The 23115-nt window shown below is 36.6% G+C and overlaps 1 protein-coding gene and 1 non-coding gene across 11 annotated transcripts in view; one reads left to right on the top strand and one right to left on the bottom strand.

Moving 5' to 3' along the window:
- The window catches only part of Nek10 (NIMA related kinase 10), a 234913-nt gene that overhangs the window by 131662 nt on the left and 80136 nt on the right, over positions 1-23115 (top strand). For 9 of the 10 annotated variants that reach the window (XR_010050080.1, XM_063257051.1, XM_063257055.1 and 6 more), the window contains 2 exons: positions 13414-13543; positions 14202-14272. Coding sequence is in view for 9 of the 10 variants with exons in the window: in XM_063257051.1 (XP_063113121.1) it covers positions 13414-13543; positions 14202-14272 (201 nt within the window). In the remaining variant the exon portion in view is untranslated. Of the gene's footprint in view, positions 1-9761; positions 9991-13413; positions 13544-14201; positions 14273-23115 lie in introns of those variants that run through there. The other variant, XM_063257057.1, reaches the window with a different exon arrangement.
- LOC111754636 (U6 spliceosomal RNA) lies at positions 1642-1746 on the bottom strand. The gene has a single exon (XR_002789318.2). It is a non-coding gene; the product is annotated as a U6 spliceosomal RNA (small nuclear RNA).

Genomic DNA, 23115 nt, shown 5'->3' with positions numbered 1-23115 from the left:
CACTTTAACATACTGTACATACTTTGGTTTGGGAGTGCAATTTGTTCTGGAAACATACTTGTAATCCAAAGTCCTTATATATCAGAGGGAATTTATCCATAAGAAATAATGGAAACTAAGATGATTCATTTCACTAGCCAAAAATATTCATACAGAATAAATACAATACTGTAATATAGCACAAAATAATAAAGAAAGTTCAAAATATAAAGAAAAGTAAGTACATTATCTTGCACTTACTTTAAACCTTTATGGCTGGTTATTTTATAAATGACATTCATAATCACTAAGAGAATCACTGCTATCTGTTGGAATCTTTTTATTTTTACAAAACTTCTTTAACAAGGAACCTATTCAGTGAAACTTGATTTTTCTCTCTTTTTGAGGATTTCATGAAACTGTGACATTGTGTTTTCATTAAACAGTCATCACCACACTGCTACAGCCTTACTCAGATGGTACTTTTCTGAATGGTTTGCACTGTTTCTAAAATTTTGAATATCTTCCTAATATCATTTGTAGTGAGGGATTCCTCTGCCTTTTTTCCTCCTCCTGCGCAAATGAGATCTCCCCCATCACCTCTTGCTGTTGGGAGACAATTACTGCAATCTTGCAGTGAGAAAGAGACGAACTCATGGCTCTTTTGTGGTCATGTAATATTCACCATCACTTATTACTTGTATTGCAAGACATCATTTCTTATCAAGCTAAAATTTATTAGAAATATTTGCTTGTCTTTTGAAGTACTTACAGAACAAATTAGTCCAAGGTTTTACTGTACTGTACTGTACTGTGCTGTACTGTACTGTAAGAAGAGGACATGAGGTTGAGGGCCTTATGGTCAGAGTAATACCTCCATAAGAGGGGGTGCTAAAATACTTATTTCTTCTCTCTGCCTTTGAGGACACAGAGAGAGGGAATCTGTCTGCAAGTCAGGAATAGAGTCCTCAATGGTGGACCAAGCTGATTGGCACCTCAACATTGGACTTCAATCTTTCAGAACTCTAGGGAAATCTGTTGTTTGCAGCACTTGACCTATGGCATTTGTTATTGCAGCCCAAGCTGATTAACACACTATTTTATTTTCTTATACAAATTTTTCCATATTTGGTCTTTATGAGATCTTTAAGTAGTCTTTTAGACTACTAACTCTGTGTAACAGATTCTCATCATTTTGAATTTTTGAAAATAATCTTACACATTTTGTGTCTCAATCCAAGAGCAGGCATCTTTCCAAGGAGCTTGATTTTTTTTCATTGTAGAAGGTACTAAAACCATTTTGTGCTCAGTGTGGTCACTGCTATCATGGTATCATCATTTCTAGGCCCTCTCAGCTAACAGAGTAAGGAGATATATAGTATACTAATGTGAGGATTTATCCATAACTGTATCTAATCTCTATAAAATTTCTATATGGCCATCTATGTCAGTATTAACCTAACATATGTTCATAGTATTGTCTCCAAGTCTAAAACCCCTATTCCTGTAATTTTCTCTGACAGGAAAAAGTTGGTTTCTGTAATTATTTGCTAAATTGTTGAATTCCAGAGTATCAGAATTGCCAACATTTACCCCATAGGAAATAATTTTATTGCCTAGGTTATAGTCCTCATGTATATTTCTTTTTAGATTTCGTATTACTGATATGTGAAAAGCTTCACACATTTGTGAGTCATCCCTGTGTAAGGGCCATGCTAATCTTCTCTGCAGAGCTCAGTTTTAGTGGCAGTGACCATGAAATGAGCATGATAAAATTTTAATAAAGATGAAAATATTGCAGCTGTGAAAAAGGAAGTATTTATTTGTATACAAAGCCTTTAAACATTTTACCTCGTGTATTTTCTTCATTTAAAGCATTTTTCCACAAAGTTGTATAAATCTTATTATTGAATTACATAAGAATTATTGAAATGTTCATATTTTAGAATGTTCTGAAAAACAACCAGGTCCAACATTTTTCTTATTTACCTCATTTAGTGAGCAAGTAAAAATCACTGGCAATTAGAAATTTGTTTATATATTGATGAGAGTGTACTAATGAAATGTAGAAGTCTAAGCAGTTTGTTTTTTTTCTTAATTATGTTAACCTTCAACCTTCATTTTTCTCCTACCTAGGTTTCACTATCAACTTGTAAACGTATACCTCTTCAAATCAGACATAATGTTTGTGCAAATTTTAATCTGTACTTTTCTCAAAAGCAGCTGGTTTATTACTTTACTTGTTAGTTAATTAAAATACTCATAATGAAAATGTATAGATGTAGCTCTGCGTTGCCCTTGGCTATACTTTAAAAACTTTTAAAAATGAATGTATAACAACAGTGATTATAATTTTTTACACACTTAATTGTGGATATTGTAATCTTTTCTGGAAAGCCCCTTATTTTTGTTAAATATTACATAAGATATACTCTATATAAAGATATTTCATATGGACAAATCATCCAGCACATTTTAAGAATTTTATTTTTTTTGTTTTGGAAATGGAGAACCTATTTTAAATTCTCTTTGTGTATATTTTTATGTTTGTCATTTAGCTTTTATCTTAAGTGAAGTATTGCTATCCATAACTCTTTATTTCCCCAATAAGCTTGGGTTTACCTTAAATGAGTCAACTGGAAATTATTATAAGACAAGGAATTATCTTATAATTTTTTTCTGGACAATAATCACATACTCTAATCATATGATATATTTGTATGTAATGGTTAAATATGACTTTAGCCATATTCCCCAAAGGTTGTTTTTCAGGGGGAGATGAAAAACACATGAGTAAATTTTTAAAAAATAAAATCTTTATTTGTTTGTTAGGACTGCCATAATAAAATATCACAATCTGAATGGCTTGAAATGGATTTATGTCTTACAGTTCTGGTCTTACAAGAAGGCCAAGGTCAGCATGTCAGCAGAGCTGGTCTCCTGCAAGGCCTCTGTGTTTGCCTTGCAGACATTCACTGTCTTGCTACCTCTCTGCACCATTACCTCTGGATGTCAGCACTCCTGATGTCTTTTCCTTTTTATTAGTTTACTATCATATTGAGTCAGAGACCACCCTACCAGAATCATTTTAACTTAATTCTGTAAAGACTGTTTCTCTAAATATGGTTGCATTCTGAGGTATTGGGGTTGAGTATGATTTTACAGGGAGGGAATGAACTTCAAATAATCACAGACAATATTGTAATGCCTGGTGTAATTTAGATAGTGTTTTCTGTTAGTCATTGCTTATAGAAGTAATTATGAAGCTCTTTTACCATTTATTGAAGTTTTATCACAGAAGCAGCATGATAGTTAGCCAATGTGTTATCTCTTATTTACTATTCTTACTGTCTTCTGCAGAAATAACCTTTAATTCTTTTCAGGGATGTGTCTACAACTTTGAGAATTTAATTGAAAACTAATTTTAAAGGAGTTAATTTTATTTTGATAAACTATCTCAAAGCATAGTGGCTTAACCATATATATATATATTTTTAATATATTATATGCTGGTAAATTGGGCTGGTTCCATCTGTGGCCAATCATAGGGTCAGCTGGGCTCACTTCTGTGTGTGTCCACTTGGTTGTCAGTGGCATCCCACACAGCTGGTGGTTGGCTGGCTGTGGGCAGTGTCAGTGCTGGCTACTGGCCACAGCTGTTTGTTGTCCAGCAGGTGAGCCTCCATGTAATCACAAGGAAGTGTTCACAAGGACTTCAAGAGCAGGAAGAGAGGACCAAGTTTCGTTAGCAAGTACTTTTCAAGTGTTTCTTGTACCACTTTTGCTGATGCCTCATTGGTCAAAAGAAGTCCTATGGCCAGATTCCAATTTAAAGAACCTGCAAAGCCACATTGGAAAGGAATATGACTGGGAGAAGGGAGGACTGGGCACCCTCTAGTGAGTAAAAGGAGGAGCTGTAAAGATGATAGAATTAAAAAATCCTCTATTTTTACAGGTACTTTCCCCCACATTCAAAAATTGTCTTTTTAATAAAAAAGTAATTGAAATTTGTTCTCTAGTAAAGTGTAGCTGTTGGCTGGCTGTTGGGAATGAAAGGAATAGGAAATGGAAAAGAGTTGAGACACTATGGGTAGACCACTCACATCATCTACTTTCTGAACTTTGAAAAGAAGAACATCTTTGAGCTCTTAGGACATGAGAAGATGAGAAATTAGGCTAGAGACAATCAAAGGTATTTTTGTCTACTGAAGATGTTATTTCTTAAGACATTTTTATTTTTTAAATTATTTATTTTAGCCCTGAATATCATACATTTCCATTTGTGTATCTATTTGTTTATTATTTTAAAGAGAAAAAACAATAAAAAAGATAAAAAGTTTCAAAGCAAGATAATAGGAGAGTAACAATGGTTAATAAATTGCGTATTGTTATGTTCAAAGCAGTTGCTCAGAGCCGGGGACATGGCTCAGTGGCACAATGCCTGTCTGGCAAGCATAGGTCTTGAGTTGATTCTCAGTACCAAACAAGCAAGCAAACAGAGAGAGAGAGAGAGAGAGAGAGAGAGAGAGAGAGAGAGAGAGAGAAAGAGAGAGAGAGAGAGACAAAGAGAGGCACTCAGCTTCCCACAGTAAGCTCCCCTTCTTTTTTCCTCCCTCCTTCTTGTTTGTTTCCCTTGCCTGTTGGATTCCTTCCGTTGGGTTCATGGAGTTGTAGCCATTATGTATCTCTTTCTGGAAAATTCTTCAAAACATTTTGGAATGCTGGTTTGGTGGCCATAAATTTCCTCAGATGTTCTTTGTCACAGATGTATCTTATTTCTCCATCAGTTTTGAAAGTTTTTTTTTTTATTTAAGAGGAAAAAGAGAAAAACACAAAACAAAACAAAGCAGTGTAAGGTTACACATAATACAGAACTACAAAAAAAAATAACAGTAAGAAATCACCTGTTAATAGATTACATATTATCATCTTGGAAATAGTTGCTCAAATCACAGTATCAAAGAATACAAAGTAGACATTCAAACAGAGAGACTGCAAACAGCTGTGTTCAATGATCGAAAAACATTAATATAGTCAGCTATTTAACACCCCTAAACACGCTTGCTGTTATATCCATTAGAGCTCTTTTTTTTTTCCTCCCTCTCTTTTTTACAACAAAATTTACACATTTTGGGTTTTATTACTCCTTAGTTCTTATTACTTTTGGGGGGGGGAGAATAAAGTCATATATGGCAAAACAAAGCTGTCAGTCAAAACCAAGGATAGACATAGCACATGATGTAGAACAGAGTACAAGGTTATTAACAATGGTTATCAATGTTGTCTCTTGTTTCCTTAAAAAGAATTGTCTATCTCATTAGATATTATAAAGTTGGACAAAACAATAGAGAACAAGACCAATAAAACTTAGGCATTGTAAACATTACAGGTCTTCCAAAGGAGACAATAGTCAAACCAGAATGGGCATCTTTGTGAATCTTGTTGCCTTCAAATTAGTTGCCTATACCCTCAGACTTGCTACTATCGCACAGAATGGAACAGAGTCTAATCAGTCAAAACAAGATCGTGGGCGTATTACAGGACTTCAAAACAAGTTAATAGGAAATCGAAAAGAGTTACTATTATATATCCTAATTTTTTAAATTTTTCCCTTAATTAAAATAAACATAAGAAATAACTAAATAATTTTTTTAAAGAATAGTAGTTACCATAGTGTCTGTCTTTTTCCTTGAAATATTTGGATAAAGCTTCATATACTATAGCTTCAAATATTTCCATATCAAGAAGCCCAGAATAAAGCCTTTCTAATTAATAAGTGAAAATTTTATAAGGCTTCAAGGCCACATAATGGGGAATCATGATTACCACATATTTTTATATATTTGAATCATTACTTACATTAGGGAAACTATTCGGTATTCATACATGCGAGATTGATTTATTTCACTTATGAGTATGGTCTCAAGCTGCGCCCATTTATTGATAAATATCTCAATGTGATCCTTCTTTATAGCTGAATAATACTCCATTGTATAGAAATACCACAACTTTTTTATCCATTCCTCAGTTGATGGACACTTGGGTTGTTTCCAAGATCTGGCGATTACAAATTGTGCTGCTATAAACATAGGTGCACATATATCCCTGTGGTATGATGCTTTCAGTTCTTCTGGGAATATGCCTAGAAGTGGAATAGCTGGAATAAATGGGATTTCCAATCCCAACTTTTTGAGAAACCTCCAGACAGACCTCCTGTAAGGCTGTACCAGTCTACACTCCCACCAACAGTGCAGGAGAGTTCCTTTTTCCCCACAGCCTCTCCAGCATTTGTTGTTGTTGGTTTTCTTGATCCTGGCCATTCTTTCAGGCGTGAGATGGTATCTCAGTGTGGTTTTAATTTGCATTTCTCTAATGACCAATGATGATGAGCATTTTTTCATGTATTTATTTGCCATTTGCATTTCTTCATCTGAGAATTGCGTATTCATCTCAGATGCCCATTTTTGGATTGGATCTTTGAATTTTGGAGGTCTGAATTTTTTTAATTCTTTATATGTTTTAGACAAGAGGCCCTTGTCTGAGAGAAAGTTCACTAAAATCTTTTCCCAGTTTGTGGGTTTTCTTTTCACTATGCTGGAGATTTCTTTTGACATGCAGAAACTTTTTAATAAGAAGTGGTCCCAGTTATTGATTCTGGGAAGTATTTCCCGTGCGGTTTGAGTCCTGTTCATGAATTCTCTACCTACTCCTATGTCTCCAAGGTTTCTACCCAATTTGTCTTCCAATAGATTTAGTGTTTCTGTTTTAATATTCAGATCTTTGACCCATTTAGATTTTAATTTAGTACATGGTGATAGACATGGGTCTAGCTTTAGTTTTCGGCAAATGGAGAGCCAGTTTTTCCAGCACCATTTATTAAAGAGACTGTCGTTCTTCCAGTGAACCTGCTTGGCTCCTTTATCAAAGATAGGGTGGTTGAGTGTGTTTGTAGTTGTGGTTGTATCTTCTAATCTATTCCATTGATCTTCGGCTCTGTTTTGATTCCAGTACCATGTTGATTTTACTACTGTTGCTTTGCAGTATAACTTCAAGTCAGGGATTGTGATGCCTCCTGCCTTGCCTTTGCTGCTTAGAATTGCCTTTGCTATTGTAGGTTTCCTCTGGTTCCAGATGAATTTTAGGAGTGATTTCTCTAGATTTATAAGGTATGTTGATAGTATATTTATTGGGATTGCATTGAATCCGTATAACAGTTTTGGGAGAATGGCCATTTTCACAATGTTTGTTCTTCCTATCCATGAGCAAGGATATCTTTCCATTTTCTGAGATCATCTTCAATTTCTTTTGCAGTGTATTATAATTTTCCCTGTATAGGTCTTGCACTTATTTCATAAGAGTAATTCCTAAATATTTCATTTATTTGCTTGCTAGTGTGAAGAGTGTGGTTTCTCTTGTTTCCCTCTCTGTGATTTTGTTGTTAGTGTATAGGAATGCTATTGATTTCTGAGTATTGATTTTGTATCCAGCTAATTACTGAATTTTATTTATTATATCTAAGAGTCTTTCAATGGAGTTTTGGGGGTCTTCTATGTAGAGTATCATGTCATCTGCAAACAATGATAATTTAGCTTCTTCTTTTCCTATCTTCACCCCTTTTATTTCTCTCTCTTGTCTAATTGCTTTGGCTAGTACTTCCAGTACTATATTAAATAGGAGTGGTGATAAAGGACATCCTTGTCTTGTGCCTGATTTTAAAGTAAAGGCTTTCAATTTTTGGCCATTTAGTATGATGCTGGCTGTTGGTTTGTCATAAATGGCCTTTATTATATTGAGGTAAAGACCATCTATTCCAATTTTCTGTAGAGTTTTTATCATGAATAAGTGTTGGACCTTATCGAAGGCTTTTTCTGCATCTATAGAAATGATCATGTGATTCTTATTTTTGGCTTTATTGATATGGTGGATTACATTTATTGATTTGCGTATGTTGAACCATCCTTGCATTCCTGGGATGAATCCCACTTGGTCATGGTGTATAATCTTCTTGATGATTTGCTGGATCCTATTTGCCAATATTTTATTGAGGATTTTTGCATCCGTGTTCATTAGGGAGATCGGTCTATAGTTCTCTTTTTTAGTTGGGTCTTTTTCAGGTTTTGGTACTAGAGTAATATTTGCTTCCAGGAATGACTTAGGAAGGATTGCTTCCCTTTCAATTTCATTGAATAGTTTGAGGAGTGTCGGCATTAGGTCTTCTTTGTATTTCTTGTAGAATTCTGCAGTGAATCCATCTGGGCCTGGGCTCTTCTTGGTGGGTAAGGACTTAATTACATTTTCAATTTCAGTAACAGAGATTGGGTTATTCAACAGTTTTACATCCTCTTGATCTAGCTTTGGCACTTCATATGCTTCTAAGAATCTGTCTATTTCTTCTGTGTTATCAAACTTTTGAGAGTAGAGGTTTTCGAAATAGGTGTTGATGATCTTCTGTATTTCTATTGGGTCTGTAGTGATTTCTCCCTTTTCATTTCTTATTGCATGAATTTGAGCTTTTTCTTCCCTTTTTTAAATAAGGTTGGCTAGGGGCTTATCGATTTTATTTATTCTTTCAAAGAACCAACTCTTTGATTTGTTGATCCTTTGGATTGTTTTCTTAGTCTCTATTGCATTGATTTCTGCTCTGATTTTTATAATTTCCTCTCTTCTTTTGGCTTTGGGCTTTACTTGCTCTTCTTTTTCTAGCTGTTTGATGTGTAGCATCATGTTATTTATTTGTATTCGTTGTGTTTTCCTGATGTGGGAACTCAGTGCAATAAATTTTCCTCTCAGGACGGCTTTCATTGCATCTCACAGATTCCGGTAAGTTGTATCTGCATTTTCATTTTCTTTTAGGTATTGTTTGATTTCTTCTTTAATTTCTTCTGTGACCCACTGATTACTCAAGAATGTGTTATTCAGTTTCCATGTGTTTGTGGGATTTTTGCAGTATCTTTTATCGTTAATTTCTAATTTCGGAGCGCTATGATCGATAACATGCAAGGGATGATTTCAGCTCTTTTGTACTTGTTTAAATATGTTCTGTGAGCTAATATATGGTCTATTTTAGAAAATGATCCATGTACTGCTGAGAAGAATGTGTATTCTGATGTTGTTGGGTGGAACATTCTGTATATGTCTATCAAACCCATTTGTTCACAGGTGTGATTCAGTTCTGTTATTTCTTTGCTCATTTTCTGTCTGGTTGATCTGTCCCTTTGTGTCAATGGCGTATTAAGGTCTCCTGTTACAATTGTGTTACTGATAATTTGAGTTTTCATTTCTGTTAATAATTGTTTTATATAACTGGGTGCTCTGGAGTTTGGTGCGTATATATTTAAGAAAGTTATCTCTTCCTCTTGGAGTTTTCCCCTTACGAGTATGTAGTGACCTTCTTTATCCTTTATGGTCATTGTTGGTTTAAAGTTCACGTTGTCTGCAAACAGAATGGCTACTCCTGCCTTTTTTTGGATTCCTGGTGCATGAAGAATTGTTTTCCATCCTTTGACTTTCAGTCTGTGAGTATCCTTCTGGGTTAGATGGGTTTCCTGTAAACAGCATATGGTTGGATTTTGTTTCTTGATCCATTCTGCTTGTCTGTTTCTTTTGGATGGTGCATTGAGACCATTTACATTAATGGTTATTACTGTTAAATGTTGATTAATTGTAGGAATCTTATCTCTCTGCTGTTGCATCTTTATCTTTCTGTTCTGTTTAATTATTTGCTTTGCTTAGTGGTTTTTTTCCTTTGTGTATCTAAACTGTCTTTCAATTTTTTTTTGCAGGGTTGGTTTGGTGTTCATGAAGTTCTTCAGCTGTTCTTTGTCATGGAAGTATCGTATTTCACCATCTATTTTAAATGATAGTTTTGCAGGATATATCAGTCTAGGTTGGAAATCATTTTGCTTTAGGATCTGGAATACTTCACTCCATGCTCTTCTTGACTTTATTGTTTGTGCTGAGAAGTCTGCTGTGATTCTGATAGGTTTTCCTTTATAAGTGATCTGTCTTTTCTCTCTGACAGCTTTTAATAATCTATTCTTGTGTTGGATTTCTGGGATGGTGATTATTATATGTCTGGGTGTAGTTTTATTTTGGCTATGACTATTTGGAGTTCTATATGCTTCACTGATCCTGATGTCAGTTTCTGATCTCATGCTTGGGAAATTTTCAGCTATTACTTCTCTAAATATCCTCTTGATATCCTTTATGTTGTCTCCTTCTTTTTCATTAATCCCTATCATACTTATGTTATTCTTCTTTGCATCGTCTTGCAGTTGTTGAATTGTTGTTTCCTGATTCCTTGTTATTTTTAAAAGATCTTTCCTTTCCTGTTCACTAGCTGCGATTCTGTCTTCAAGGTCTGAAATTCTATCTTCACTTTCATTAAGGCGGTTTTTACAACTTTCAGTGGAGTTTTTTATTTCCTGTATATCTCTGTGCATCTGCATTATGTATTCTGTTTGTTTCTTATATTGCTCATCTAGGGATTCTATCTTTTTGCTTAGTTCCTCCAATTTTTTATCTGTGTTTTCTTTAGATATATTTAGAATCTCTTTCATTTCTTTTATCATTTCTTCTTTTATCTGGGATATTATTTCGAGTTTGAATTTCTTTAAAGCTTCCTGGAGTTGCTTGTCAACTTCAGTAGCTATTGTGTCTGATATATGAGGTGGATGGGATATATTTTCTTCTAAATACATTCCTCCTAGGGTTTCCTGAGATGGACTGGAGGTTTGAGGTTGTAATTTGGTCTTTCATTTTGTCATTTTCCTATATTTCTGTGTTTCAATTGTTATTTGAAAGCTTCCTCAGGATCTGTTGAAAATCCCCTTCTATGTTTGCAGCTACTGAGACTCTGGCACCACTCTACCCCAAGCCATTGGGCCTGCAGAACCAATGGCCCTCCTCTGCTTGTTCAGAACTCCGCAGTTCCAGACAAGCTGGGCCTCAGGGACACTGTGTGCCCAACTGCTCCTTGGAAGATCCACAGCTCTTCAATCGCAGCCGGGTTAGGGTACTCACCACAGGCCTCAGTGCCTCAGGAGCCTGTGATCCCTCCCTGCTTGCAGAGATATCCACAGTCCTCCAGACAAAGGAAGGGGCTTCTGCAGGCACTCCAGATCCACGCAGCTCCTCCTCTGCACGCCGATGGCTAGGCGCTGCTGGGCTCGGGGGATAGTGTAGGCCCGCCCACCCGTTGGGAGCTCAGCAGACCTCCAAGTGTAGCCGGGATGGGGAGGCGGCTATAGTGGCCTCTAACCCACTGCTCCACTTCACTGCACCCAGAAGCCTGGGGGGTCCGGAACAGTCTGAGATTTGGGCAGACTGTGCTGGGCACTCACCACAGGCTGAGGTGCCTCAGGAACCTGGGATCCCTCCCTGCTTGCAGAAATACTCAGTTCTCCAGACAAAGGAAGGGGCTTCTGCAGGCACTCCGGATCCGCCCAGCTCCTCCTCTCAGTTTTGAAAGTTTTGTGGGATTCATCAATCTGGGTTGTTTTTCTTTGGAACTTGAAATATTTTACTTCAAGCTGTCCTTGAATTGAGGGTTTGTGCTGGGAAGTCAGCTGTGATTCTGATGGACTTTCCTTTATAGGCAACTTTTTCCTTTTTCCTAACAGCTTTTAAGATTCTATTCTTGTGTTGAATTTCTGGAATCTTGACTATGATGTGCCTGGCTGTAATCTATCTATCTATCTATCTATCTATCTATCTATCTTTCTTTCTTTCTTTCTTTCTTTCTTTCTTTCTTTCTTTCTTTCCTTCCTTCCTTCCTTCCTTCCTTCCTTCCTTCCTTCCTTCCTTTCTTCCTTCCTTCCTTCCTTCTTTCCTTCTTTCCTTCTTTCTATATACCTCACTTATCTGTATGTCAAATTCTTTTTCTCTACCAGGGAAATTTTCTTCTGTGAGGTCTGTGAACAGTTTTTTTAAAAAATGTATCATTGTGCTATCTCCTATTTTCTTGTTGACACCAATTAGTATTAACTTATTCTCCTTTGCTTCATCTAGCAGTTGCTGGATTGATTTCTTATAGTCCCTTGCTTTTTTTTAAAGAAACCTTTCTTTTCATGATTGCTAATCACAAGCCTTTCTTCTATGTCTCAGATCTTATCCTTACACTGGCTTAATCTGTTGTGAATTCCTTCAGTGAAATTTTTATTCTCCTTGATATCTGCTTGAATCTGTCTTATTGATTTCATTTATTTCCTATGCTGAGCATTTGTGGATTCCATAATTTTCTTAAGTGCCTTTATTTTTCATCCGTATTTGCTCTAGAGTCACTCAAAGTGTGGTTTTCATTGTGGACACCTTTGCAGTTAAGCGAGAAATTATTTTTATTTGATTTTTCCTGAAGCCTCATTCAATTGCTTTGTTGTTACTACTTCAGAATGGCGAGGTGGGTAGGTGGCTTTCCTTTGACTCCATTAATGATTTAGGCCAGGGATGAGGCAGCACATCATGGTGGGAGCATATTCCTGAGGAAACTCCTTACCTCATGGAGATCAGAAAGCAAAGAGAAAAGAGGGAGGAGCTGGATACACTTGCAGTGACCCAGTTTCCTTCTGTTATGCTCCACCTCCAAAAGATTCTCCCACTAGCAGCAGGGCTAGTGACCACGTCTTGAACACACTGGCCTTTGGAGAACATTGAAGATCCAAAGTATATCTGTGTGTGTGTGTGTGTGTGTGTGTGTGTGTGTGTGTGTGTGCGTGTGCTGAGTGCTTTTAGTTCTTACTTGAATTTCACTCTACAATTACAATACCGAAAACTTCTATTAATATGAAATAGCCAAGAAAAATATACTCCCTTCTACATAAAATTTAAAGAGATAATCCCATAATTCCTCACAGATTAACTTCTCTTAAAGGTTGTTTAAATTGTGTGACAATTTCAGAAGAGAAAAACATGGTAGAGATTTTTCATTTCCTATAACATTTAAATATAATTTCCCCCATGCTTTATCACCTCAAGTTGAATAGCAACAGGAGGAGGCCATATCAGTCAGTTTTTACATAATAATGCTACATTTTTAATCAATAAATGTATGTGCCATTGAACAGTAATTTTTATTCTTTGACCTACAGGTCTGTAGGTGTTGGGCTTCAAGCTAATAGGTTGTCTAGGATAGATCTGAAGCTGACAACAATTTCATCTGCCCCAGAGATAGTTGTTTTTAGATGTAAGCAAGTCCTTAGACATATAGTAGGTTATTTGAAAGGTTTATTGCTAGTTAGTACTCAACTGGATTTGCTTCTCAATTCATCTGAGGATAGGAAATTTTAGAGGTACTTTTAAATATGTTGACTTGAAATAGTGATTAAGAACTTCAGGTAGTTTGTTTTTAATATCTCCAACAACAGCTTGGAAGTAAAATCTTCTTTCTGTGCTTTTCTCCCTTCCCCAGTATCTATTAACTTCCTTGTTTTATTTCAGCCCAGAGGTACTGAAGAGTGAGCCATATGGGGAGAAGGCTGATGTTTGGGCTGCAGGCTGCATCCTCTATCAGATGGCAACTCTAAGGCCTCCCTTCTACAGCACCAACATGCTCTCCTTGGCTACAAAAGTAAGCAGTGACAGCGTACAAAAGTGTCTTTTGTCAACAGTGCCATTTCTTCTGAATAGAATCTTTGTGAGTTTTATACAACTTCCAATTAAAAGCAGGCATTGTTTTATTAACTGCAAGACTCAGCTTGCTTTTCCCCCTGCTAAATATATATCATGTGGTATGGCACATTCCTCTAATTGTATTAGTTTATCATAGAAAATTAGAAAAATAAATATATCAAAATGCTTTGGACCTTTTATTTACTTATTTTTATTTAGAGAAAAAAAGCAAAACAGAAAAAAGGGTAGAAATACTACAGAATTTCCAAAAAAAAGGAAGAAATCACTAGGTGATAAATTACACATTGTTGTTTTAGAAGTAGCTGCTCCCGTCACAAAATCAAAGCATAAAAAGTGGCTGCCCTCAAGTCAATATAGTATATTATCCCATACATCATCATATTGTGAACCTTAGGTTAACTTTAACTTAGATAATCTAATTCCATGTTCTAAAACTCTTTAATTGATGTTAAGTTTTTATCTGCAGTGTTTTATTTGTGGTTAAATTTTGTGCATGAAGCTGTATTCTGTCATTAGTAACTTCATATATTCATACAGGTGTATTACCTGTCAGATATCAAGGACCTTTTACTCCTATCACTGTGTTTGTTTTGCAGATAGTGGAGGCAGTATATGAACCAGTACCAGAAGGTATTTACTCTGAAAAAGTGGCAAGTACCATCAGCAGGTAACTAGTCTCATAACTTTCATCATATAAGGATCACCAACAAATATATTTGAGTTTAGGGAGGCTGAGGCAGGATGATTACAAATGCAAGCCCAGCTAGGGCAACTTAGACCCTGTCTCAAAACAAACTAACAAACAAACAAACAAAAAACAAAGGATGGAAATGTAGCCAGTTGTGAAAGTCCTGGGCTCAATTCCTAATTCTCCTCTCCAAAAATAAATACGTGCCATCTATAAATATTTATTTGGAAGGCTTCATATCAACCTGTAAAAGGTATGTAATATGAACCTAAATTAATAAATCAACATGTAAAACAGTTTGTAATTATGAAAGAAACTGTAAAAATATGCACAAATACAGAAAAGGGCAGGACAAAGATGAATGAAATGGGAAAAGGCCCCTGCAGGTGATAAAATTATAGGTACATTTTTATTCCTTTTATTAAGTTAGTAATATGTTTTATAATACATTGTCAAAGAAAAGCAGAAGTTGTCACCTTCATTCTGGCAGTTTGATGAAAGTCATCATCCCCATGGCCTTGCAGAGTTCTGGCCAGTGTGCCTGGTTCCACAGGGCTCTCCCTGCTGCCCTGTCTCTCACCTGGCCCCTCTCCCACTTCCCCCAGTTCTCTATGCTCTTGCCTCTCTCTCTGCTTTTGCCCTTGTTGTGCCTTTGTCCTGAAACTCCCTCCTCCCAGGTATATGAATGATACTGAGATTTACTTCCCCGTGTCTCTGCTGAAATGTCCCCTGACTAGGGAGCCCATCCTGATAGCTCCACCACGTCACGGGGCTCTCTAACTCCCTTGCCTGCTTTATAAAACTTCGCACCCATTACTGCCAAAATATTATACATATGCACACACAGTTATTTGTCAGCTGACTGTCTCTTCCCTAACAGCAAGTGAACTCAAAAGAAAGAATTTTGTCACCTTGGTTCTTACAGCTTCAGTGCCTATAGCTGTCTGTCACAGAATAGAATTTTAATAGACACTATTGTTTGAATGAAGAACTCTCATTTATGTGATTGATTGCTATCTTTGGACCATTCTTTGGTATTTAAGTTGGCCCAAGATAATTTCTTCTGCTCCATCAAGACAAACCAAGCCCTCATTACTTAAGATTACAGAAAGCTTGCCTGGGGATTTAGCTCAGTGGTATAAGTGCCTGCCTGGCAAAGGCAAGGCCGTGAGTTCGATCCCCAACACCAAGAAAAAAAAATTACAGAAATCCTAGTCACCCCAGACAAAATCCTTTTCCATACCCCTTCTCAGGCCTCTTAAGCCTTGGGTTAGTATCTATCTTTGCAAGTAGCCCCGTTTCCTGTAGATTATGACTGGCATCTTCCTATAGCTATTTTCCTTTCTCTTTGGTTTCTCCTCCCAGTTCACTGTTTTGTGCTCATAGGTACTCCTCACCTGTTTGTAAGATTATTTATTAAAGACTTTTTTGTTTGGAGTAACACTACATTATCCGCCCCAGGCTCTGGAGACAGGCCTAGTTGGGGCCAAGTCCCACTAACCAGATGCTGGCAAAGGATTTCTACAACTTTGCTTTCTCATCCAGAAAATGAGATCGTAATAGAACTAGCCTCATTGGGCTGATGTGATGGTTCTCCAAAGAACATTGGAAACCATGTGACACAGAGCTCAGCAAATGTTAAGCACGTTAGCAATTTTGGCAATTATCATTATTAGTATTTATGGGACATTAGTTGAAACTTCTCTCTAAAGCATCTAAATTCCACCTCTTGGGTCATTCTCTGTTGCCAATGTATCCAGACTAATGCCTTTAAACAGTTTATCTCCATAATTTGTTCTTCGTATTTATGTTCTTGAGAAATACCTTAAAAAATTGAAAGTCTCCAGAGATGTCAAGACAAAAGTATTGTATTGGCTGATTAATTTCTCTTTCTAATAACTATTTGTGTGTCACAAAAGGCAGGGGTGGAGTAGTGCAGTGCAGAGTAAAGGTTCTCAGATACTGCTCCAAATTTGTGAAACTGAGCAACAGAGCTATGATTTCTTCTACTAGATTCCTTGGCTATTGTGCACATGTTTCTTTGGACTTTTAAACTAGCGAAGGAGTCAGATAGCAAGATCATAGTGTAAAGGGTAGAAGCATCAGTAGATTCTGAGATCAATTGGTTTCTGATTCTCCTTCCACTCAGTTTCACTTTCCTGAGCCCAGTTTTCTCATCTGTAATACCCGTGTAGCATTAGTAACTTCATCATGAGCTTAAGGAAGATAATGCTTCTGAAACACTTTGAATGCTACCTAGCGTGCAGTAATCGCTCAATAAATTAGATATCAATAATGCTGTTATTAATATAATAATTATAATGCCATGAAAATGATAATAGTACAATAATTATATTAGTTACAGAATTAAGTATATAAATAAATTATGATAAAAGGAATGTAGGTCAGTAAGTGGGTTCATGAGAGATTAAAGGAGGACAGGGGAATTTGAAGAAAGTTTATGTGAAGGCCAGACATAATCTGAGACCTGAACAATCAGTGGTTCTTAAATAGTAAGCAGACTGGAGAAAACACTGCCGGGATAGTATTTCCACAGGCTTTGCTGAGGGGAAGAGCTATTCACTTAGGAATGGGAACAAAGCTGAGATACAACTTGTTAATTATGTCAGAGAAGATCAGGAAATGGGTAAGAAGGGCCAGCTGGTGTGGTGCTATGGCCCATCCTGGGCTTCTCAATTGTTATCTGCAAAACTGATGAGAGAATTGGTTAACAGACCAGGACACAGTGGGAATGTCTTCTTTAGCAAAGAGCATACTGATGCTCTAGAGCGGAAAGGCAGAGGTCCATGAGCATGGGAGAAAGAAGAGATTCCATTTGTCCACTGAGTGATGATGGTGACTTCGATGGAGCAGTGACAGAAGAAGTGGAGAGAAGTGGAATTGTTTCCATAGTTAGTTGGAAGTTGTCAGCACAGTTGAGGGATAAACCCAAGAGAATTAAATAGACTGCAAACACCCTGGCAAGTGGAATGATTCGAGAAATATGAAAAGAATTGGATTTATTTGCTGAAGCTTCAGAACATGGAACCAAGGTCAGAGCTAGAACTTAGCATCAGCTCACCATTAGGAACTGTATGTAAAATCAGGGGCATCTGCAAGGCTGGAGCCTGCTTGGTGGGTCCTGAGTTCAGTGTCACCAGGATGTTTGAGAGGATGCATGATTGCCCATTAGGGATCTGAGGATGAAGGTTTTTTTTTTTTGTCTTTTTCATTTTTATCGGTACCGGGGATCGAACTCACGACCGCCTACTAGCAAGGCAGGTGCTTATGCCACTGAGCTAAATCCCCAGCCCCAGGATGAAGTATTTTTGAAGGAACTTTTAATTTAAAATACTTAGATATACTTAGATGCCATAATAACTTAGAACTGGCAATTTAACTTTGTAACTGACTATAAATCAAGATTGCAGGGTGCATTCTGTACCATGTTATTTTCATTTAAATTTATTTCTCATTGTCTGGGTTTGTATTACAAAGTTTTATCCTTACATAATGATATAAAGCCAAAAATCAACCAAGAATTACATATCATTGCATATTTAATTTGCTTTGGAGTTTTTGTACTTAAACATTAAGTTACTTGGCCAGGAATTGTATTGTATGCCTATAATCCTAGGTCTGTGGAGACTGAGGCGGGAAGATCACATAAATTTGGGCTCAGAATTTAAAAAAAAAATAAAAAAGGGTTGAGGATGCAACTTGCTTTGAGGTCCTGGTTTTAATCTTCAATAACACATGTAGATATGCACACACAAACATACATTGTAAAGGAATTAAAGAATATTTTCAGATATTCTAAGTGTACTGTTTTCTTTAAGAAATTGATGCAAGGGTGGGGGATATAGCTCAGTTGCACAATGCCTGCCTGGCAAGCACAAGGTCCTGCATTTGACTTCTGGTACTAAAAAACAAAAGAAAAGGAAAAAAAAAAAGCAGAAATTGATTCAAGGAACATATACAAACTCAAGTGTTTTTAATACTCGCGATTCAGTCAAATGTTGGCTTCAAAGCCCATTATTAATAATTTTATAGAGCCGTTGAGATATAAGAAAAACTTTGAGGAGTGAGTTTACTATAATCATTTTAAACTGTGTTTTTTTCCAATCATATCTATATACATATATATATTCTTTCTTCCATTGTATTACAGTCTAAATTTTAATTTTTAATTCTTTTTTATTTATATTAAAATTTTCTTTTATTTTCTGCATTCTAATGTTTTTAGTATTTCTACATTCTTATCAGGCAGAACTGTTTGCAAGTCTACTGTGTAAAATGTTTCCTTTTTCCTGTTTATTTATATAGTATATAAATACATTTTGTTATTTAAGCTTTTCTTTCCTAGCAGGCTTTTAAATGGAGAAAATAACTTCGAAGCCCTTAAGTGTTTGAGAAAATAAATAAATCCTGTTGCTCTGCCCAGTTACCGACATTACTATTTTTGCTTTCCAGTACCCTGTTGAGAGTGTTGTCTGTTTTCTTTTTTAAAAGGAAGAACATTTCCTTTTACGCACAAAATATTCCAATTGCCTTCTTTTTCCCTCTGTGTGCCTGGTTGCATAAGCTGTCTGGCGCTGTGTTTCAGAGGCAGTGCTCTCTAAGGACAAGTGCGTCTTCACATTTTCACCACCTCCAACTCTTTGTTTTATAAAACATGAAATGGGTACAGTTGAACATGCTTTTCTCTATTTTTTTTATCTGCTTTCACAGTGAAGTGGGGACTAAGTGGGTGGGGTTGAGGGGAACATCCCAGGTTTTTTCTAAAAGAAGATTTATCCTTATTGAATTGAGAATCACTGAAGCAAAGTGCAGGTCAATGATTTTCTATCAATCTTCAGCATATCTTATGATTTCAGTTCACTCATTTTTAACAATTTCCCTGACACACCTAAACAAAGCATCATTTCAGAGCAATGAGACTATACTGGAACTTCTGTCTGGAGATGTCCCTGGAAGTCCAAGGGTCTGTGGCTGAAACTTTGGGTTATGGACAGAAAGTTCTTTAGACATTAAGCTGAGTGCATTGTTTATTCATTGACTGAATACACTTTGCTGAATACTTGTCAGGACCTAGATTCCACTTGACATGTGGCAAAGATCACAGTAAAAGGAAAAATCTTTCTCTCCTCATCAAGTTCTTAAGTTAGTAGTGAATCTGACTGTTACAGACCAATAATTGCAGCTTAAATACAGACAATAGAATGAGAGCATCTGAAAGGGGGCAATAAGTCTGTCTGAGGAAATCCAAAATGTCTTCCTGCTGGAGACCTGGAAAACAGTGTGGGGTTTTGGCCAGCACATCAGGGGTAATGTGAGGGAAATGGAATGATGCCATCAGGGGGAAAAAAAATATCTAACAGGTGGACTAATAATCAAAGAAGCGGAGCGGGGGGTGGGGGTGGGGCATAGGAGAGTCCTGAGCTGTTTGTAGAGGTACAGGTAAAGAACATTTGGTATGTTATTAGGGGACAGAGCCAGGAAAGATGGAGGGAGGTCCGGGCCAGTTCAAGTGAGATGATCTTACGTAGTGTTCTCAGCATTTACTTTAGTGGGTAAGAGAAGTTATTGAAGAATTTTGAGAAAGAGAGTGATTAAGGTAAATTTACAAATATTTTGGAGCAACTTGAGTATGAATCAGAGGTGGACAAGGACTTAACACAATATCTAGAAGACTATTTCAGTAGTGCAAGCAAAGGATGATGAAATAGCCCAGGAGTCATGGGATTATAGGAGTAGCATATGGACTCGAGAAGCATTTAGGAGGTGGAAGCTACAGGACTTGGTTTTATTAAATGTGGGAGGGAATGGAAGAGAAATAAAAGAGTGAACTCTCTTTTCAGTGCATTGAGCTTTCACAATGTGCTGATGCTCTACAGAAATTACTTCATGTCATCACCATACCAGTTTAATGATGTAGATCAAATTAGTATCCCGTTTTACAGATGGGCTATTAGCACTTGGAAGCTAAATCGTGCACTCAAGACAATAATTAATAAAGCAATGAGCTAGGACTCTAGTCCTAGCCAACAATTGGATGGGGACCCTTGCCTTTTCAGATGATGTCAAATACCCAGTGGGGAGAAATCTTGTAACAGTAGCAAATGTGCCAGGAGGCAGAGGTTACTCTGCTGTCATTTACTGTAACACTGTTTGTTACTGCATAATTTGTAAAACTTGTATATGTTACTTATTTGATTAAAAACTCAGCTGAGGATCCAACTGCTGATATTCTCTCAAGTCACATAATAGTCGTAAAATACACTAATGAAAGACTTAAATACTTGGGGTTTTGTTGATTTGTTTGCTCACGTGCAGTCATAACCAGCACTAGGGTAACAAAGACTTTTATCAATTTTAACTAATTTTACTAATTCAAAATTAGTAATTATTAATTAGAGAATTGATAAAGAACAAAATTTAATTCAAATTCAAAAACCAGCAACTTAGCTTCTTTTGTGATTAAGAAACAAAAGTAAGAAAATTAAATAAAAGCATGTCATTATCACATATGTATTGGCTTCACAATGACCAGTGTTATGTCCCTGTGCTCAAATGGTTCTATTTTCAGGGTTTAAAACTCTGTATCTGAGGTCTTGAAACTTTTCTTTGTTTCTGGCTTTTTTGTTTGTTTGTTTGTTTGTTTGTTTGTTTTTGTACTGGGAATCGAACTCACAACCTCATGCTTACCAGGCAGGTGCTGTGCTGCTGGACTGCATTCCCAGTTAATCTTGAAATTCTTAATAATTCTGTATTTGAATTTGTGTTGTAGAAATGAATTTCAGTGGGGTGAGGAACATATGCTGTGGGTTTAGAGTTTTGGGTCATGTGAAGTCCTTTCATCTCTTTGCCTTCTGGCATGAGTTTTCAGCCATCAGCCTTCGGGTCCCCTGAGCTTCCCCCAACCTCTGTCTCCATTTCCCCGCATCCCATCACCCCCGCTGTCCTCCACCTGAGATTGGGTTGTGTCAGGAGAGGCACATACTAACCTTACCTTCCTCTCCAAATGGGATGTGGAAGGAGGCTAGGAAATAGCATGGAGAAATACCCTGCTGTGTCTTGGGGGCCAGCCAGAGGTCATTTCGGATGGAGTTGGCAAGCATACTGGTACTTGGGCAGGCCATTTGGCAGTAACTTCTTCTTTGTCTCCAGTTCATGCACCAAGTGCATTCCACTGACACAGAAGTTGTAATCTCTTAGGGGCCATCCTTTTTCCCTCAAGATGGGGTAAGGCTCCCCTGCTGTAAGAAGGGGAGATTGACTTCTCCACTCTCATTTTCATTTTGTGGGTGACACCCACAGATTATGTAGATGGCTCTGTCTCTACAATCACTTGGCTAAGTTTGTACATAATAAATGCACGGAATGAACTTTGTTAAATATGAATACAGCAGATGTATAAATGTCTGTCATAATCATAATGCAAATCCATTACTTTAGAACATAAAAAGAAAAAAGCATAAAGATAGAGCATAAAATGTTAATGTTTTAGAACTTGATTAAGACTTGTGTATTTTACTCATGGTTAACAAACTCAATAAAAAAGAATCATTATCAAATTATGCAGCGTCGTATTTCAACGACTGTTATGAAGAAGAATTGTGTAGTGAGGGAGACAGTTTAATTGAAAGTTGCATTAACTTTGTATGGATTGTTAAATCATATGCAAGATGAGAAAGGTATTTTCCTTAAAATTCAAACAAGCTAAATTTGAGAAGTGCACATGAAAATTAGAGAGTTTGATTTTAAAGTGATAACCTGCTATAGTGGTTGCCAGAAGAACTTATATGATTTTGATATTTGGTTTTACGGGCTTGGAGAATAATAGCCTTCTAGCAGTATTTAGCTGTGATATGAACAATACTCTCTTTCATATACTGATTGATATTTCCTAACCTCCAAATTATGGAAAATAGTAGCATGAATATGTCAAAATAGTTACTTAAGCAGAATTAATATTTTTAAAAGAAAAATAAAAATTGAGGCCACATTTTCAGTATACTCCAATCCCAGCTATCCATAACTGTGTTCAAAATTTAAGTCATTTTTATGAAAATTTAACTCCTTATTAATTAAAAAACAAAGTCTTTGTGTGGTGGCAACATGATTTAGTAAAATTCAACCAACAATCTTTAGAAAAACTCCAAATAAATAGCTGCTTTGTTTGTTTAAAAAAGAATGAGAATGTTCAGTGACCAACCACAAAAAGACCAAAATAATCCTCTTGATGTTTCCTACATTATGGTGTAAGTCCAGCTTCTCACTCTCAGTACAGAGTGTCGTGGCTTGTGAATTACTCTTTTGTATGTCCAATAAACTCCTACAATTTAAAATTAATTCTAAGATTATCTTTTGATACCATAAGCTTCTTAAACCTCTGTGCAACTCTGCTGTATTTTTATATTTATGACTATATTTTGTGTGACTCTCACAAATCAAATCCTGTTAATATTGCAATATGCAGTTTGAAAGGTCAAAAAGCATACCCTGCCCCCTCTAGAACTTCCCTTTTTCAGTTGAAGAGAGGATGATCATCAGCACTTCTGTTCTTGATCCTTCTTTGTTCACTAGCTGGCATTACTCTTAGGATGCACAGGTGACACAGGTGAAAACCACTTCATCCTCCTTCCTCTCTTGAAACCTAAGGAGCACAGTCATATTCAGCCAGTAACTCCTGTCTGCCACCTAGAAGTAATCTTGCCTCCTGCTCTGCCAGCTGTCCCAATTTCTTTAGAGAAGCCTGGGTTGAAAGCTGTGTTTGATGCCTATCTACACTACATTTTCTTGGGTGCAGATAGCATAGT

The sequence above is a fragment of the Cavia porcellus genome, unplaced genomic scaffold, assembly GCF_034190915.1.
Source record: "Cavia porcellus strain 051 isolate PalLab524CR breed Dunkin Hartley unplaced genomic scaffold, mCavPor4.1 scaffold_10, whole genome shotgun sequence".
Taxonomy (NCBI): Eukaryota; Metazoa; Chordata; class Mammalia; order Rodentia; family Caviidae; genus Cavia; species Cavia porcellus.
This window is presented reverse-complemented; position numbering and strand designations above follow the sequence as displayed.